Source organism: Grus americana, chromosome 12 (genome assembly GCF_028858705.1).
Source record: "Grus americana isolate bGruAme1 chromosome 12, bGruAme1.mat, whole genome shotgun sequence".
NCBI lineage: Eukaryota > Metazoa > Chordata > Aves > Gruiformes > Gruidae > Grus > Grus americana.
In genome coordinates, this window is record NC_072863.1 from 22,722,045 (window position 1) to 22,740,774 (window position 18,730).

Consider the following 18,730-nt stretch of genomic DNA (forward strand, 5'->3'; position numbering starts at 1 on the left):
TGAGGCGTTTCTGAGGGAGGTGCTGGGGACAAGCCGAGCACCCGCTCCCCGCCGGGCAGCCCCCGGGGCCGCGGTCAGGCCGCGCTGAAGGGCCCCGGGCGGGGCGGGGAGAGACAGGCCCGGCCCCGCCGCCCCGCTCACCGTCCCACCGCCGGCCGCGCTCCCTGCAGCCGCGCTCCTCATTGGCTAGCGCTCCTGCTCTTCAGGGAAAGCGCGAGAATTGATTGGCCGAGACAGCAGATCAGGGGCGGGACAAGGCGGTCCCGGCTGAAATGTCAACTGCCCTGCGCGGGGGGGTGGGTCTCGGCACGCGCTGAGCGTCATCTTGGCTGTTGAATTAAATAACCGGAGGTTTTGATGTACCCCTCGTCTCCTACAGATTCCTCTGCCTGTGTCTCGCGTTAAAATTAGAAATCGGATTGCACGGTTTTCTGTAACGGGGTACTTCACCACAGTGCAGGAACTCCCTCCCTCCCCTTTCCGTTGACGCGCTGCGCTGGCATAAACCACGTTTTCAGGCAGAAAAAGGTCTTACAGGAATTCCGCGGTGATAAGGCCTAACACTATCATTGTTTCTTTCATGTTTAGCTCAGGCTTCGATTTTTTTTCCCCCATGCTTATGGGTTGTAGAGGTCAGTTAAATGAAAAGGCCGATACCCAGTCTGTGAAAAGCAAAGGAATAAATTCGATTCAGGAACAAAGAGAAGCAGCAGAAGGGCCGGGAGCTTGTTTCCCTCCAACAAGGCGACAGCCATCCTTCGGTTACGCTCTTACCTCAGACGGACGCCGCGTCGCAGACAGACTCTGCTGTAGCTGCTGCCTCTGGAGCAAAGCAGTTGGTAACCGGGAACCGTTTGAAGACTTAACGGTTGAAACTCTTTAAGTTCCTGGAAGAATTCTTCTATTACTTGTCAGCAGATCAGAGCGCAGGCTGGACCAGCGGATTTGTTTGCATTTTTGTATATTTCCTTCCACAAGTCTCATGGCTTAAAAATAAGATGGTTTATTTTAAATACAATCTTGTACTTGCAGCCACTGAATATCCCTGCTAACATACAGAGCTTTCAGCAGCAGCACCGGTAACTTTCCTCTTCTTTTGCGAAGAGAATTCTTTAAACGTGTGAACTGAATAGCAGTAAGTTAAGTTGCAGCAGTCTACTTACTTACTTTTTTTTCAGTTTAAAGAACGTACTAAAAAAGGGGGAGGAGATAATCGCCGTGAGACAGAGTATAAAAAGCTGATCCCTGCAAATAGGACTTATAGGGCCCAAACCAAGACATTAAACCAAAAACTTCAGCTGCTGGGAAACAGCGATTTCCACTGTCTGGTTTTGAGTTCTCTTTTTACCAAACCATAATCATTTGACATGTTTTTTAGTCAGAGAAGGATCTGACTACTGTCACTGAACAATGTTACGTGTGTATGGAAAACAAAGAGTGTAAAACGTGCAAGCACAAGCAACCACATTGGTAGATGTAAACAGGTTAGCGGTTGGTAACCGTTCACAAACACAAGTTTAAGACCATTTGCCTAAAAATAATATTGACCTATATTTTCTGCTGTCTCAAAATAAAAGACTGTAAAAAAGTGAGGCACCTACCAAATGTATATACACATGTGCAAAAATAAATAAAATTCTGTTTCAATAAAGGCTGGTCTTCTTCATGATCCTCAAGAATTCTTGCTCGTTCACTTCCCCATCCCCATCTCTATCTGCTTCATCGATCATTTCCTGAAAGATACGTGTATTCAGAAATTAGAGGCAGATTAGACTAGGATTAGAATTATTAGATTAATTCAAAATTAGAACCACTTTTAAAATAAATTGTATTGGAGGGGACAGCGTTAGCTCAACGTCACACCTGCTGCGCTACAAAATATTTACTAAACTAGACACTAATATCATTCTATATGGTTTCTGAACAGAAAATGTTGTTTTATAAGAACTGTTCTGGAAAAAACAAAGTGCTTGGAGCTCTAGTGCTCAGCAGATCAGTCAGAGAGTTAGCTCAGCTCTCTGGACAGAAGGAGAATTGGATTGTGACTATTTACATAGGTTTTAAAGAAATGTAAACATGCAAGCAAGCAATACACGATCATGCTGTGACTGCCTTCCTCATCTGGACCTTTCTACGTTCACTACACACAAAGGCAGACAGCGAGTGTTTCTGTGTGATACGGTTTCATATCCCAGGTACAAACCTGCAGCTCTTCATCTGTGAGATTTTCCCCCAGTTCTTTGGCGACACGCTTGAGGTTTTTGAAGGAGATTTTGCCAGTTTCATCATCATCAAAGAGTTTGAAAGCTTTGAGAATCTCGTCTTTGGAATCTTTTTCAGCCTTAAAGAAGTAAGCATAAGTTTAAGGAAAAAAAGTAGTGGTTATGTTGTAGGTAACACTTCCTTAAAAAAACTTGTTAATGACAGAATTATTTCAACTTTACCTTGAAAAATGAGATAGGGTTAGTCCCTGTTCTGCAGTTCTAGCTTTTATATATTTTGTTGTTAAGATTAAAAGAATGCTTTTATCCTCCCCTAAGTGCAAAGGGAGATGAAAGGTACTCAGCCATTTTCAAAATTGTTTTCACTTTGACTTTTAAAATGCACATACCATTTTCTGTGTCATCACTACCAAGAAGTCATCGAAGCTGATTTTTCCTGTTCCTTCCTTATCGATATCTGATATCATTTTCTTGATCTCTTCTTTTTTAGGTTCAAACCCTAGTGCTCTCATAGCCACCTGTAAGGACAAAAACCCCTTATAAATCATACAAAACTATAAACAAAGCCACGAGGAGGGAGAGGAAGTTGAACTTTATGCCACATCATGTTACAACACGCCTCCTGTGTCTCAAGGAAAACAGCAAGGTAAGGGGCAGACTCAGAGCAATGGTTCTCTACACACAAGGGCTCATCAGGATGCAGAAAACAGGAATGCAACCATTGCTGTCCTGGATTTAATTCAGAAATTTCCTAAACACGTTCTGAGCATCGCATCTACCACCCCCAGCTCAGAACTGGCAAGAATTTGGAGGGTAAGGCTGTACAACGGAGTCTCAGGAGAAATATTTTGTCTGAGAAAGTTTGCATTTTGTTATGAAGTCTTAGCATACCTATTTTGGTATATACTTTTTTAAACTCTTGTGATGGGCACTCAGAGCATGAGAGTCCCACTTCAATTAATACTTTGAAGGAAAAATCCCAAACTGTCACACAGTGCTGTGCATAGCAATTTCCAAGGCTACTGGAAAACTAATTGTTATTCCATTCCTGTTAAGGGAATTGCTACTAGAATTCCCTTTGCAATGAGAAACAAGGCACTGAATGATGATAATGATGATGATGACGATGATAATGATGATAATAATAATAATTCAGACCCTGTTGTAAGCAAGGTGACTAAATGGAAGACCCAGAAACGTCTCAACAAAATAACAAGTGACTCCATGAAAGACGTTTCCATCATACCTGCAACTCTAGCAAACTCTAACAACCTGATCTGATGGCACAAACATGGAAGGTCTTAAGCTGGTAGACCACAGGGAACTTGAATCAGTTAATTTTTCATTCTAGTGACAAAAAACTTTTCAATGAGTGTAGGGAAAACACAACTCAAACACTTTGTGTGCCTTTCTGACAACACTGCTCTCAGCAGCCTATCCAAGGATGCCGTCACTTGCAGACACACGCATGCATGCCTACACACTTTATGTTTGCCTCCTTCGATAAGGGGACAAGCAGCAAGTTTGAAATCAGTTCTCCTCCCTGTGGTCTTAAGCAATATGGACATCCAGCTAGCAAATAGGAAGGGCAAATTCTGAAAGCAAAAGAAGTCCTAATTTATTGATTACTATTCCTCCCAAAGCACAGGGAGGGACCAAAAATGTTTTGCAATACATAAAAGCATGAAAATGAAGAACATTGGTGTATACCATAGCTTGGACACCTAATTTGTAAAGCATGCAATCCTCAACAACACATAAGAGGGGAAACGCCCCCACCTTTTTAATACACACAACCTCTTTTGATGTTTTACTAAGACAGAATACAAAACTATCAATGTATTTTTGGCAGCCCGGCCCTAAAGACACCTGATAACAGCAGGAAAGAGCTGAATTAAAGACAAAAATGTACCTGTTGACAATAAGGTTTTATGCGGAGGGGGAATCTCTCCCTTCCTGTTTAAGGTCATTCAGGCACTATGCCCCTATCACTTTACCTCAGTGGAACTGTGCTTCTAGCGCTAGGAAAATTCTTACCTTTAGCTCCTTAACATCTATGCTCCCGGTGCCGTCTGTGTCAAACAGGTCGAAAGCCTCTTGGATCTCCTGCTTCTGCTCCTCAGTGAGCTCCAGCTTGGGACTCGCCTTCTTCCTCTGGGCCGCGGCTCCTAGCGAGGGCTTCTTAAAGCTGGAGGCCTTGGCACAGCAACACAAGAGCAAAGGAGGATCAGGCCGCCGCCGCGGCGACGCACCGCCCCGGGAAGGGCGGGTGAGGCCCGTAGGACAGCGGCCACCTCAGCCCCCAGCCCACACCGCGGTCCCGGGGCCGCTCCGGGCTGACAGAGGCCTTCCCCCGCAGCCTCGCGATCGTGGCACCGGGAAGCCGGAGCGGAGCAGCGCAGGGCCCAAGGCCCCCTCCCCCGGGCCGGGCCCCACTCACCATCCCGGGGGTCGGTGATTGGGGGCAGCTCCTGTCCCGGCAGGCCGAGACTCAATGTCGCCCTTTCCCATTGGCTAACGCCCCTACGCCGTTGCTGCGGCAACCCTCACTCCTATTTGCTGGAGGGCCGGGCGCGGGAGGCGTTTGGGGGATAGCTATTGGCCAACCCGTGGCTGGGGCGGATCCAAGAGGTGACTGACCGGGGAGAAGAGCCTCTCCTCCTTCCGTCAACGTGATTGGCCGAAGGGGAGAGACCGCGGACCAATCAGCGAGTGATAGCCGGCTGGCGCGATGCTCAGCCCAGGGCGCGTGGGAGGACAAGCGGCAGGTGCCGGTCGAGTGGGCGGGGTCTGTTGGAAGCGTCCGCGCCGATTGGTGGGCTGGAGGGACGGGCCCGAGGCGGGGGCGGAGCCGGGCCGGGGGTGAGGGCGGGGTGTGGAGAGCTGCGGGCGCTGCCGGTGGGTGAGTGGGCAGGCCGGAGGCCGCAGAGCCGGCGGGGCTGTGAGGAGGGCTGGGCTGCGGAGCGGGCTGTGCAGCGGGCTGTGCAGGGGCAGGCCGGAGGGCCGTGAGGAGGGCTGGGGTGTGGGGTAGGTTGTGGCGGCTGAGGAGCTGGGGGGGGGGGGTAGGGGAGGCTGCGGGGGAACGTGGGGCGGGTGTGTGGGGAGGGGAGCGGGGGGGAGGCTGCAGGGCTGTGAGGAGGGCTGGGGCATGGAGAAGGTTGTGGGGTCTGTGAGGTGGGCAGCTGGGGGTAGGGGAGCCTGCAGGGATGTGAGGAGGGTTATGGGGTGTGAGGAAGGGCAGGCTGTGGGGGGGGGAGGGTGAGGAAGGGCAGGCTGTGGGGGGGGGGTGAGGAAGGGCAGGCTGTGGGGGGGGGGTGAGGAAGGGCAGGCTGTGGGGGGGGGTGAGGAAGGGCAGGCTGGGGGGGGGGGAGGGTGAGGAAGGGCAGGCTGTGGGGGGGGCGTGTGAGGAAGGGCAGGCTGTGGGGGGGGGGTGGGTGAGGAAGGGCAGGCTGGGGGGGGGGGGAGGGTGAGGAAGGGCAGGCTGTGGGGGGGGGGAGGGTGAGGAAGGGCAGGCTGTGGGGGGGGGAGGGTGAGGAAGGGCAGGCTGTGGGGGGGGTGTGTGAGGAAGGGCAGGCTGTGGGGGGGGTGTGTGAGGAAGGGCAGGCTGTGGGGGGGGGAGGGTGAGGAAGGGCAGGCTGTGGGGGGGGGAGGGTGAGGAAGGGCAGGCTGTGGGGGGGGTGTGAGGAAGGGCAGGCTGTGGGGGGGGTGTGAGGAAGGGCAGGCTGTGGGGGGGGGCGTGTGAGGAAGGGCAGGCTGTGGGGGGGGGCGTGTGAGGAAGGGCAGGCTGGGGGGGGGGTGTGAGGAAGGGCAGGCGGGGGGGGGGGGCGTGAGGAAGGGCAGGCTGGGGGGGGGGGCGTGAGGAAGGGCAGGCTGGGGGGGGGGGGCGTGAGGAAGGGCAGGCTGGGGGGGGGGGGCGTGAGGAAGGGCAGGCTGGGGGGGGGGGCGTGAGGAAAGCAGGTGTGGGGAAGGTGGGAGAAGGATGGGGGGCTCTGGGATGGGGAACTGAAAGAGCTGGAGGGAAACTGGAGACAGAGCAGCTCATAAATTGCATTTTGGAGAGGGGTAAGGCCTGTGTTAAGGTAGACGTGGGGGAAGAAGAGGGGACAACTGCAGCATGGATCACCCTGTGCCCACACTTCCAAACCAGCTTGATGTTCCTGGCTGGACAGGCTCCAGTCCTGCCTTTTTTGGCTTTTTCCTTGCCATTTCAAAGGGCTTTTCAGAAAAATAAAGAACAAAGAGTGCTAAACTGTGTAGCTTGCAGTCCCACAGATGTATTTGCCTGTGTGAGGAATGGTACCGTGATAATTTTATAGCAACATTGGTGTAACTGGTTCTGGATCTCATCCAGTTGTGTTGGCACTAGTGGTGAAGTGAGATGGGTCAGAAAACCAACCCAGGCAGAAAATGATAAATTTTCAGTTACTCGTAGCCTTGATCCATCTCGGTGCAATGATAGTAGGAGGTAGTGAGAGGTACTGACTAGAAATAAGGAGAATCAAATCAGCCTCTAAAATAGCAGTTTATCACAGTGATGGTTTAAAATGACCGTAAAGCCATCACAAGTCTTTGGTCTAAATAGGCATGTTGTCTTTTTCTGTCTTTCAACTATACCCCACACAGTAGAATCTCAACTGAGTTGGGAAATTTGTTTGCTGTTGCTGGGAGGAAGAGCATATTTTAATGAAACTGGTGGCATCAACAGTCTGTGATGTGAAAACTTGGAAAAATCTCACCACTGGCTCCCCTCTCTTTGCTGACAGGCACCAGCGAGTGCCGGCGTTTCTTCCTTGCTGCGTCTGCCGCTGTGGAACAGGTGGACTGGCTGCTGCTGAGATGCTTGAACTTAAGTTTTATTTTGTTGTTCCTAACACCCTAGAGCAACTGTATTTTTTGAAGAGGATATTCCCAAAACCTGCAGTTGTGTTATTTGCGATATAAATATTCAGACTTAAAAGAAGTGTGTGAAGCTAATAGTAGCTAAAATCAGGTGGTGCCTTTGTTATCAAGGGTATTTTAATAAAACTATGCCTTTGAGAAAGCTATTTGATGTCACTGTTACTCTTGTACTGCTTATTTGTTCAGCAGGGCAGGGAGAATTAGCTCACTTTTTTCATGCTTCTGCTTTAGCATAATGGCTTCAAACCTTGATTTCTATAACTAGAAACTTGTTTAAAAAAAAAAGTTTGGTTTGTGTTAATGGCGTGCTTAAGTAAGTTAAGTAAAATAATGTTCTCCTTTTTTAAAGGAATCAAGTTGATAGTGAATCATCTAAGAAATGGCCACGCGCCTCAGATCGGTAAGTTGAGGACTCAAATGATGCTTTATGGAGGTTTGTCTTGCAGAAACGTATTTTCATAGATATTTCTTATGAACATTGCTAGAGAAGACATGAGACTGTTTCTGCCCTTACGCCTCCTCCAGAGGTATTGCTGTGGGAAACATGATTCACCAAGGAATAGTTTGCTGCTGTTGTAGTTCCCAAGGGAGCCAGGAATGCTCCAACCCCCAAAGAACACCAGCGGCTTTGTCAGTGCTGCCAAATCAATTGGTCTGGAGATTTAGTTACTCCAGGATCATTTCTACATGCCTGATAACATTATTCCATGCTGTAGTGCAGATGGGGGCCCAGCTGTGGTCCCTGAGATCTACTAGATCATTGTTACCTCTTTCTCCGATTGCTGCATTGAATGCAGGAGGTTAGAATATGGGAAGAGTAATATTTTGGTTAGCTCAGAGAGGTGTTTGGACGTTACTCTTAAGAGTACAGTTCATTAAATTGTTTTGTTGTATTACCTGTGGTTCTTGTTTATACAGAAATTTCTGTCTTCTGGACTATTTTCTCATTATTTCCTTTGAAATTTATAGAACACCAGTGAACCTCCGATATTTAGGAAACAAACAAAAAAAACCCCAACCAACGGGGCGTCATGTTAGAGAGCATGAACAAACTGTTGTATCTTCACAGCACAAGATAGGTAGTAATTCATATCCTAAAATCAGTATAATCATGCGTAGCCTGGCTCTCTACCTGCATTTTTTAAACCAGCTAATTCAGGTGCAGGACTGTTAGCTGCAGTTATACTGATTCTGGTCATTGAGTTGGTTCATTTAGTACTTCCCCAAGAGGTGTGTGTACTAGATTATATTGCACGTTATAAATGCGCACTAAAGATTATTTAATACTCTGCTTCTCATCACCAGTTAGAATACTGTCCTTATCCTTGGTTGAGTGGAAAACTATCATACAGAAAAACCTGGACTATCTCATCTGTACTGGTAGAAAATGATTCTGATAGTTGCAGCCAGACAGAGGGCGTCATTCTGCCACTGTAAAACTTCGGTTCAGTGTATCTAGGTTCGGGTGCTCTCATTTTATGAAGAATGCACTGGAATGGGAAAGGGTACAGGGGAAGGCAAGTAAAAATATCACTGGAATGGAGCGGCTGCCTTTTGAGGAGAAGCTGAAAAAGCTAGACCCCTCAGCAGCAAGAGGACACTGCAGAGGGGAGGGATGTGACGGAGTTCGGAGGATCGGGAAGCTGACGAGTAAAGCAAATGTAAAACTGTTGTGACGGGGGAATACAAGGAGAGTGAACTGCAGGGAGTCCTTAGACTCACATATTTGTTCTATATCATCTGTTCTCTTGCAATTATCAAAACCAAATAGACCACTGGGCCAACCCATTAGAACTTATAAAAATTATTTTAATCAGACCCTACTTTGCATGCACCATTCTAAATAATTGGTTATGCTTTATGCAACTGTAGTGAACTTTTCTAATTCCTGTTGTGGATAATTAACACTTTGCAGTAGAACCTTTGTTTAAGGATTTAGCACTTAGAAACTTCTGAACAATTGTTGTCTTCGTATGGTTTCACTGGGTTAAAATTCCCTTCAGCTCGATAGTATAACTGCAGAGGTGAGGTTTTGTGTAGCACCAATACGGAGCAAATCTATTTCCAACCAGGACAGAATATTATTTGTACAAAAACTTCCTCAGACTCATAGCTTGTATGTTCTATGTTGGCAGTGAGGTCTCCAGTCTCAGTCCAGTTAGACGAGTGACCAGACTGGAATCTGTTAATTAGTGACTCTAGCCATTGATTTTAAAAAGCTTAAAAAAAAAAAAAAAAAAGAAAGGAAGAACTAGTGACTCATTAAAAAGGATAAGCCTTGCCTTTACCTGATTGCTTTCTTGGCGTGGAGAAGTTGAAGTTTCATGTGCTCTGAAAATGGTTTTGTCCTTGCTAATGGTGACAGTTTTAGTAGTCTGAATTATCTGTGCCATGTGGCTAAAACAAATTCTGTTTGCTTTACCATCAGGGCAGAGTTTATCGGAGCAGGTCCTGTTTTTCTTCCCTACTAAGCGAGCCACTTGGTTATGAAGCAAAGTCCTGCCAAATACAAACCAGCACGTGAGCCGTAGGGACCATTAGTGTGTCTGAACTTTTAAGTTACTGTGATAGCACAGACATATCGAAGAGTCTTTTGATACCTGAATTTAGACTCCTACAATTAAACTAGCTACTGACTAGCTGTCAGTTGAGATCTCGGGAAGTTCAGCTCAGTTTACTTGCACGGTTTGTTGATGTATGTCTGCTTGTTAAAGCGCTTTTCTCCCTGTCTCTGCAGGCTGGTAAGAAATGTACAGTGATCGGCGGGTCAGGATTCTTAGGCCAGCACATGGTGGAGCAGCTCCTGGAGAAGGGTTACGCGGTCAATGTGTTTGATATTCAGAAGAGATTTGACAATGACAGAGTGCAGTTCTTCCTGGGAGACCTTTGTGACAAAGAGGTACAGACTAACAACAGTATGTGACATGGGTAGATAGAAAGGATATCTGTTTAAGTAAATGTTCGTTCAAACAGCTTGCTGAGCCTTGCCTGAAGCACTGAAACACCTGAAGGCATTGCACGGGTTGTAAAAGGGTATGTAGATATGCCTCCCAGCCTTTCCCTGTGAAGTCAGAAGCCTAAGCAGTTTTCTGTGTAACCCTCATCTAGAACATTTAAAGAAACATACCTGACATCTGCCTGAAGCTGGAAAGAACAGACCTTGTTTCTGTATTATGATTTGCATTACTGTTAGCTCAGATATACAGTCTGATTACAGTCGCTGTTGGTAATTGCATGTGGGTGCTCTCCTAGCTAACCTCAGCTGCATGAGAACAGCAGAGTGCGTTATTCCTAACAGTTAAGGCACGCTAAGACCTCTCGCCTTAACTCAGTCATGCATGTGAGCCTTGGCAAAAGCATTTGTATGCAATGTGAAGAGATGTCTCCCCGCCAATACAAAGTATCATGTCTCGGAGCTTTAGGGCAGTCATCTCAAACAGACAGTGCCGTGGGGTACTGTTGGCTGTTAAACCTGCTGCTTCCTGAGCTTTCTAACTCCTATCTCCAGGTGATTTTGAGTCTTATACCTGCACTTGAGACTATTGCAAGTAGTTAAGTCCAGATAGCCTCCAGGTCTCAGAAAGTTCTCAGGTTCTTCTCTGGAAAGAAAAGATGTAGTGTGGTTTTGCCTAGCAAGAAGGAGAGAACGTTGTGAAGATCCTGGATGCTAAGCCCATTCCAGCTGCTCACCTTTATGGAGGGAACGTGACTTGAAATTTGGCAGTTTGGTTTCCATAAGAAAAAGAACTGTGTTTTATTTCCTTCCTTTTTTTTTTTTTTCCTGAGTGGGCCCTATTGCTGATGCCTCATTGCTGTCTCATGTGATGTATATTCTAGGCTTTGCTCCCGGCTTTACAAGGTGTGTCAGTGGCGTTTCATTGTGCATCACCAGCACCTTCAAGTGACAACAGGGAACTGTTTTATAAGGTGAATTTTATGGGAACCAAAGCAGTCATTGAAGCCTGCAAAGAAGCCGGAGTGCAGGTATGGGTAGAAAAGCACATGGTGACTATAAGATGCTGCTGTGACTCGATAACAAATGCAGCATGGACCAATTTCAATCCAGTTTGATAGAGGGCCAAAGGTCCCTCAGATACTGAATTCCTACTTGTTCTGTGAAAATTAGTAGAAGAGAGAGACTCTGGTCTCCCACGTAGCGTCTGGTGTAAGCTCAGTCCATGTTTGCCACAGAAAACCTACACATGACAATCTTCCTGACTACAGGAAAAGCGTCCATTAAAATTTGTCCTACTAGACGTCTGGGAATCACCCACCGGAGAACCACAACTGACAAGTGGATTCTTTCATGCTGTAATAGGGAGCCTGCTCTAAAGATAGCTTCCAGCAGTGGAAGTATTCGTGGCATCTGTTACCTATTTGAAGTCTGTGACATGTAGTGAGAAGGAACACACTTGTGCCATAATCTCAGTATAATTTGGTTTAGAAAGTCATTTGCCCACAAAAGAAAGAGCCAGATGAAACCAGACTGCTCTTCAGGCAAGGTTGTGGGTATTTTTTCTCCTTTTATTATTTCGATATCACATGAGCATTCATTTAAATTCTTAGCAAATTTTCAAGCACAATGCATGTGAAGATTCCTTACTTATTCTGGGCAGAGGTGCTGCCTCCAAAGCATGCATTTTGCGTAGTGTCCATGTACAAATACGGAAGTGATAATGTTTAAAATTAATTGATGTCTATCACGCAGGACTCCCAGCCCCACAGTTTGTTGTTTGTTGGGTTTTTTCCCCCCTCGTGTAATAAGCTGTTGTAGGAAATGGGCCACGTGGTGTTTACCTTCAGGCTTTGTCTGGATTCTGTCAGAGCAAGGAGTTAAGTCTTGTTGGAACTTGTTGGATCTAGTCATCTTTTTATTACAATGTAGATCTTGTGTAAAACCACATGTTTCTGATTACTGAAATACATCACTGACTTCCTGTTTTGAATCCACTAGGGTACATTTTTATCCAACAAAAACTTCCAAGATAAGAATCCTTCTTTGGTTTAATCTACCGGGATATTGTAATCGTCAAGATGAGCAAATGTATCTTAAAAACATTCATTGTGTGTTAAGTGCAAAAACGTGCCCAGCCAAGTGGGTGCTCTGATTTTCCTGGGGATGTTTGCCCCTTGATTGGCTGCCTTGGATGTTTGTTTATTGCTACCTAATGGAGATTAAAACATTGCAACAATGTGACAGAGTCAATTAGAAGAGTGAGAGTTTTCTTACCTGCAATTTCAGATCATCTTCTGTTAGCCCATGATCTTTTAGACTTAGTTTATTATCTGTAGAATCAGTTGATTAAACGTTATAATCGTCTTTACTCACCCTTTGTAAATAATGACCTTTTTGTCTTAGGCTTTAAACAACTGTTTTCTTTCACATCTATTGCAGAAACTGGTGTTAACTAGCAGTGCCAGTGTAGTTTTTGAGGGCACAGACATAAAAAATGGATCAGAAGACCTCCCTTATGCAAAAAAACCTATTGACTATTACACAGAGACGAAGATCCTACAGGAGAAGGTATTTGTCATCATATGGTTAACATTGCTATTTTCGATGCTTAAAACTGCCCTTCTAAAAGTAGGGCATGCCATAGGAGATACAACAGACTCTTCAAGACTGAACAGATCTCTGTTGTTCTCCAGAATCCATTAAAAAGAAGTATCTCGTTCTTACAATTGCAAAGAAAATCTGCACAGAATCATGCATATGTAGCAGTGTCTGCTGGAGTTTTCAGCGTATAGCTGAAATAGGAAATTCCCTTCTCTTAGACAAATCCATCTGATTTTAGCCCTCTGAGTCTCAGCATGGAGGCTAGTGAGCTGTGGATTCACTTGTTCTGTTACAGAGAAGTATGGCAGGGGAAAGGATGTGGGTCACTTGCGAAAGGCGCAAGAGGCAGTTACAGTTGGGATCATGAACAAATTACTGGGGAAGGAGGAGACGAGACAGAGATGCGAGCTGAGTTAAGGAGCACGCCAGCCTAATAACATGTTGTAAGCTAATGCTATTGGCCATGTACTGAAAATACTCTTGTTAAAAAAGATCTAAAAATTTCCCCTACATCTGAATGTCTGCTACTTTGGACATTTGCAGATCACCGGTAACTGTTCTGTTTCAGGTTCTTGGTGCTGCTGTATTTGTGGTTTAAATATGCTAGGACAATGCTTTAAATCAAGGCAAACAAACATTTTTTCAGTGGCTTGCATTTCAATTGTGGAAAGAATCTATGCTTTTTGTGCAAGAAGAATTCAGACTTGCTTCCATATGGAAGCTGACAGTGTATCCTCTAAAGTCAAGTATTAGCCTTTAAGAATTTTTCTTCTGTTCCTTGAGAAGAGCTTAACTGAAACCACAGCATAAAACCATCTGTTCATTCGCAAGCAGTAAAGTGGACTCATAAAGTGGAAGCTTATGAGTAGCGATGAAGTCTAGCTCAATATGCTTGTAACTATGTTTTCAGTGAAACAGTGAAAGCATTCAATGTTTATTTGTATGCGTGGTTCTTGGATTTTTAATAGAAAATCCAGCAGCTGTTAAAAATCAGTAGAACATGTTGTTTGGAAACTCCCAATAGAATTAAATCTTCTTCAAAGATGCCTTGCTAAATCTGCTTAGTATGTGGTGCTGCTGGGAAAATGGGGTCACACCCCTTCTGAGTGCGATCAAGAAGGCCCGTGATGGAAATCTTCCACTGATTGATGAGACACAGTGAATTGCTTAGTGTCCTCCTTTTCTCCAACGTGTCTGTAAAGAATTCATGGAGTGAAGGAATTTTCAAAGCTCCTCTGGTTTCTGTGGTGTTAAAGGAGAGAGGTGAAGAGCTCCTTTCCTTTGCCTGTCAATTCATTAAATGTTCAATAATGAAAACAGAATTTTGTCTGTTTTTCTCATTAAAGAGAAGTGGGAGAAGAGATGGGAGCAAGGGAAGGATCATTTATTTGTAAAGATATGGGTGGACAGTAATTCTTCCACTGATGCCTTCCTGAGGAATGAGGGAACGCTCACCCCCTTTAGTAATGATCTTGCAATATATTACTAAGCCATATTTTTCTTCCCAGCCTTTCTCTCCTGATTTGCTTATCTTTTTTTTTTTCCCTACAGGAAGTGCTCAGTGCGAATGACCCAGACAACAATTTCTTCACTACTGCTATTCGTCCCCATGGAATATTTGGTCCTAGAGACCCTCAGCTGGTTCCCATCCTCATCCAAGCAGCTAAGAGCGGCAAAATGAAGTTCATAATTGGGTGAGCAAGGCTCAGTCATTTTATAGCTTTTGTTAAAATTGATGCTGAACATACAAAGCCCTTTTGGAAGGGAATAATATTAAATCAGTAGTGTTGTGGTGGCATTTTTCACTTGTAATCCAGGATTCTTTTTTTTTTAAATCCCCCTGTGTTAGGACTAATGCACTCAGATAGGAAGTGTTCATAATGCAAAAAGACTGTCAGTGGGGAAAGCTGACATAGCTTGAGCTGTCTTTGCATTATCTAAAGAGCTGTCCTTTTAAATATGAGAGCACTCAGATTACTTGCTGATAATTTAACTAATATACACTGCTGGTATTTGAGGTTCTTGTAATTGAAAAGCCTATATGTATATGGTAGTGTTTTAATATTTCTGATGATAAAAACAAAGGTATTTGCCTTGTTATTGAGCCTTGCAGAGGTTCTACTGGAGCACTGAAATTTCAGAGCAAGAAATAGTTCAAGCTACTACTAAGGATATTTTTATCATTTGTATTATGCTCTTGAAAAGAAATGTGCTCTTTAATTTATAATAGATTTTTATTACATGCAAGGAGCTGGTTTGTGTGTATCTGTGCACAGGTGAATACATTCATTTTCTGTACCTGTGTGGAAATAGATTTAACACAGTGGGTTAAATCTGTTTCAGCCAAGGCTGAAGTTGGCTTATTGAGGGAGTAAGTTAGAATTTCATGAGCCAAGAAATTCATAATTGAAAGCTTGTCCTTAAGTGACTTTGTTTGTGCTAGTTACCACTCTGTTTCTATTTGTTCTGCATCTGTGGATCACTCTGCTGGTTCTGAGACCCCTAGGATCTGCATCACCTAGAAACTTGGTAACTTGTGAGGTTTAGGAATGGTACTGTTCCAGGAATGTAAACTTTGAAGGCCTTGACAAGAGCTGAGACAATAACAGCCTTTCCTCTGTCTCCAAAATAGTATGTAATGATTTCATCTCTCTGACAGGGTATAGCCTGAAGTTGCAGCAGGAGAAGAGGAAACTTGGAATAAATGTATCTTCTGTGAAAGTCCTTCCTTTTGTCACAAGCATATTTTCAGCCTAACTTGCCTTAGGGTTAAACGTCTTCCTCTTGTCTGTGTAGGGATGGAAAGAACTTGGTAGATTTCACCTATGTGGAAAACGTGGTCCATGGACACATCCTAGCTGCAGAAAATCTTCAGAGACACTCTCCCCTGTGTGGGAAGGTAAGGAAGGACCTAGCAAGGGGAGGGCAGTGGGTCTCCCTAGCCGAACTTCACCTGCAAGCCTCGCTTGGCTTCATGTGTCTGCTCTGTAATTCATGCTGATTTTTGTCTGTACTGAACATCTATCTTAGAGATGAGTGGAACTAGCACACACAAATTGGTCGATTCTTTTTCTGTCTGCGGGTATAATGAATGGTTGCCCATCTGGTGACTGTTGTGTGCAACCGCATGGGCTGAGATGTATGAATATACTTTAACTTCATGCTATAAAACTCCTTGTGAAAGGAAATCCAGGCAGAATTGTGGGCAGCTGAGATGTGTACATAAGAAACATAGTTATTTAGCTTTCACGACAGAGTTCAAAGCAGGAGAAGCGTTTATAGATGTTCAGGGCACCACTGTGCTCTGGGCATGGACTGTACATACAGCTAGGATGCTTTAATATGTTTGTGTTGTCATTCGGTTTGTTTGACCATTTATGAGTAATCTTAACCTCTGGAGTGTCAGATGTAGCTGGCTTTCTTAGCAAATAAGGAGTTCATCGCTTTTCAGACGGAGGCGGTTAGTGCAAAGCAGTCTCTTGTGAAAATGTGTTCTCAGTCAAGTCAGGAATGTCAGTCTCCTCGGCATGAACATGAGCTGCGCCATCACAGAGAGAAATTTGTGAAAACCATAATGATTTTATCATCTGGGTTTTTGTCTTCCTCTCTTTCAGGCATTTCATATCACAAATGATGAACCGGTTCCTTTCTGGGCTTTCATGTCCCGTATCTTGACTGGCTTGAACTACGATCCTCCCAAGTACTATATTCCCTATTGGCTGGCATATTACCTGGCCCTGTTCCTGTCTCTGGTGCTGTGGCTGCTAAGTCCGCTGGTCACCATCAAGCCCACTTTTACTCCCATGCGGGTAGCATTAGCTGGAACGTTTCACTACTATAGCTGTGAACGGGCCAAAAGAGACATGGGCTACAAACCAGTGGTGAGCTTGGATGAAGCAATAGACAGGACTCTGCAGAGCTACCCCCACCTACGCCGGGCTAAGGCCTGAGAAGTCCTAGATGGATTTTTTTTCTGCTTGATTTTTGTAATTGCTTTGACATCTTAACATGAACACTGAAGCCAATTTCACTAATTCTCTGGAACAGGGAGTTTTCCTGAAGTCCCTCCTTCTCCTCACCATTATCAAGGTGGCTTTATCTGGGTTGAAAAAACCTTCATGTAGGAGCTGTGCTAACAGTTCTTTTCTTTGATGTGACTTCTTGTTTTGAAACAGCTGCTGAACCCTATGTACTTTGAATAAACACCCTGCCGGGCCCTCTTCAATCCCAACCCAGCACATCAGCATTCCTTCGTCTTCTCTCTCCACCCTTGTCCTCTGTTTTGTTGCTCTGGTGATAACAGCCACCTCTTCTCACAGCTGCAGACTGGGTAATGAAATACTTCTCACGACTGGTTCCTCTCTACGGTTTGGCTTTAATCTATACAAGAGTGATGAAAGGGAGGCTTATGCCAAAAATGAGTTCTGCCACCAGCTCTTAAATCATTGAAGCTAATTTTATTATTCCCTCCATGATTGGTGGGTGATTTGGCTCCTCACTGAGGCATCAGAAGGAAACCTGAGAAAAGGCATGCTAGGCTGCTCTTTGTGAGGAAGCATGTGCCTTCATTTCTGCAGGACCCTATTTCTAGTCAAAAATAACCCAAATAAATCACGAAGAGATGACTTCCTAATTTTGCGTTCTATCTTTGAAAGGGCAGATCCCATTTTGAACATCTCAGCAGAAACAGGATTTTAATCATTCCCTTTGTGGGGGGAGAAATCTTTGCTGTGGCTGCTCTTGGTCAGCACATAATATTTTAACATAGCTTACTCCCTTTCCATAAGAACCACGTTGGTTGGAAGATCCTACTGCACAAAGCTCTCATCTTGTCTGACATGTTATTGCTGGTAACGGTGATTTTTGTTGCTTTGACCACTTTGTACATGAAAAAACTCATTTCCACAAGAAAATGGTTATCATAATACTATGTTCACCAAGCTGTTTAGTTTGACATTTATATTAAGTGTACTTTACCCTATAATCTTTCTAAGTGCTTCAGTTTGGTTTTGTTTTTAAATGAAGAGTTTAGGTTAGAGCTGGAACTTCCCCTCGTGCCTGTTCTGGCTCCCCAGGAGTTTCGATGTTTCAGATTTCAGAAGCATGGGATGTGCCTCAATAGCCTTAACCTCATCTGAGAGCTGGATATGCAGCTTAGAAATTAGTTTTATTGTATCTTCTGGTTATTTTCTGGACAGTTTTATGTTGGGCTTTTTTCTGGAAATTTTTTTCTGCTGTAACAGCTAGCTAGTTTTACCAGCCTTTGCCTTGCTTGATCTTGAAGTAAATACTAGCCAGTTTCTTGGGCCAGTTCACACAGTTCTGGTTTGCACTGGTCAGCCACCTTGGGCTTCCCCCCTCCACCCGCCCCAGCCTGTATTTAAAGCTTGAATTCTAGAGTGCTATTCTTCAGCAGTGTGTTGTTCAAAAAAAAAAAAAAGTCCTGTGATTCCTAGGTTTTCTGGAATCTGCTTGTGTCATCCCACATCCCATTTCAGCGGGAGACCGATGCTACTTTCAAAGCCCTGAGCCGTGTTAACCTCCATGTGATGCGTCAATGTGCCGGCACAAATTCAGTGTTAATGGAAAGACCCTTTCTTCCCTCACTGTTTCTGTGAGTGTGTACCAGTGCCCCATCTATATATAAAAAAAAGAATAAATTGTGACCTATGAAAAGAACACTCATATGGTGAAACCATGCCTGGCTGAGATACATGGCTTTGTTCTCAAGGTTTTCTAAAAGGCCAGATCTCACCTGCTTCAAGGGGTGAGGAAGGACTGGAGTATGTTTGTTCCTTGCTCCTTTCCGTAAAGCAGGGCCCACTTCTAGTTGTAATGCAGCCAACTGACACGGAACTCATAGCTCGTTACTGGAAGAACGACCTTTTGTGAAAATGGGTGATTCAGATGCGCCTCTGCTATGTGCAGTAGAGGCAGCTGCTAAACCCAAGCTGGTAAGTACAGAAAGCCCTGAGGAACAGCGTGTTCTGGTTCAGCTCAGTGCTGCGCAGAAGAGATGGTACTGCTTTGGGGTCATGGTGCAGCACAGCAG

General features: G+C 45.0%; 2 protein-coding genes across 5 annotated transcripts; one reads left to right on the forward strand and one right to left on the reverse strand.

Moving 5' to 3' along the window:
- Positions 1–795: 795 nt before the first annotated feature.
- On the reverse strand, positions 796–4,763 carry LOC129211773 (centrin-2). Of its 2 annotated transcripts, XM_054839401.1 has the most exons (6): positions 4,663–4,763; positions 4,260–4,418; positions 2,612–2,740; positions 2,204–2,341; positions 1,602–1,733; positions 796–986 (listed from the first exon to the last, which is right to left on the reverse strand). In XM_054839401.1, the coding sequence occupies exons 1-5, from the start codon at positions 4,663–4,665 to the stop codon at positions 1,644–1,646; spliced, it is 519 nt and encodes a 172-aa protein (XP_054695376.1). In that variant the 5' UTR covers positions 4,666–4,763; the 3' UTR covers positions 796–986; positions 1,602–1,643. The 2 variants fall into 2 exon arrangements, with proteins under 2 accessions (XP_054695376.1, XP_054695374.1); XM_054839399.1 differs by lacking the exon at positions 796–986 and having other exon boundaries at positions 993–1,733.
- Positions 4,764–5,080: 317 nt separating this feature from the next.
- NSDHL (NAD(P) dependent steroid dehydrogenase-like) lies at positions 5,081–18,354 on the forward strand. 3 transcript variants are annotated; one of them, XM_054839888.1, is made up of 8 exons: positions 5,081–5,124; positions 7,471–7,521; positions 9,859–10,020; positions 10,959–11,105; positions 12,517–12,645; positions 14,230–14,372; positions 15,475–15,577; positions 16,293–18,354. In XM_054839888.1, exons 2-8 carry the CDS (start codon positions 7,501–7,503, stop codon positions 16,626–16,628), a joined length of 1,041 nt encoding a protein of 346 aa, XP_054695863.1. In that variant the 5' UTR covers positions 5,081–5,124; positions 7,471–7,500; the 3' UTR covers positions 16,629–18,354. The 3 variants fall into 3 exon arrangements, with proteins under 3 accessions (XP_054695863.1, XP_054695864.1, XP_054695862.1); XM_054839889.1 differs by having other exon boundaries at positions 5,107–5,120; XM_054839887.1 differs by lacking the exon at positions 5,081–5,124 and adding an exon at positions 6,304–7,038.
- Positions 18,355–18,730: the final 376 nt, after the last annotated feature.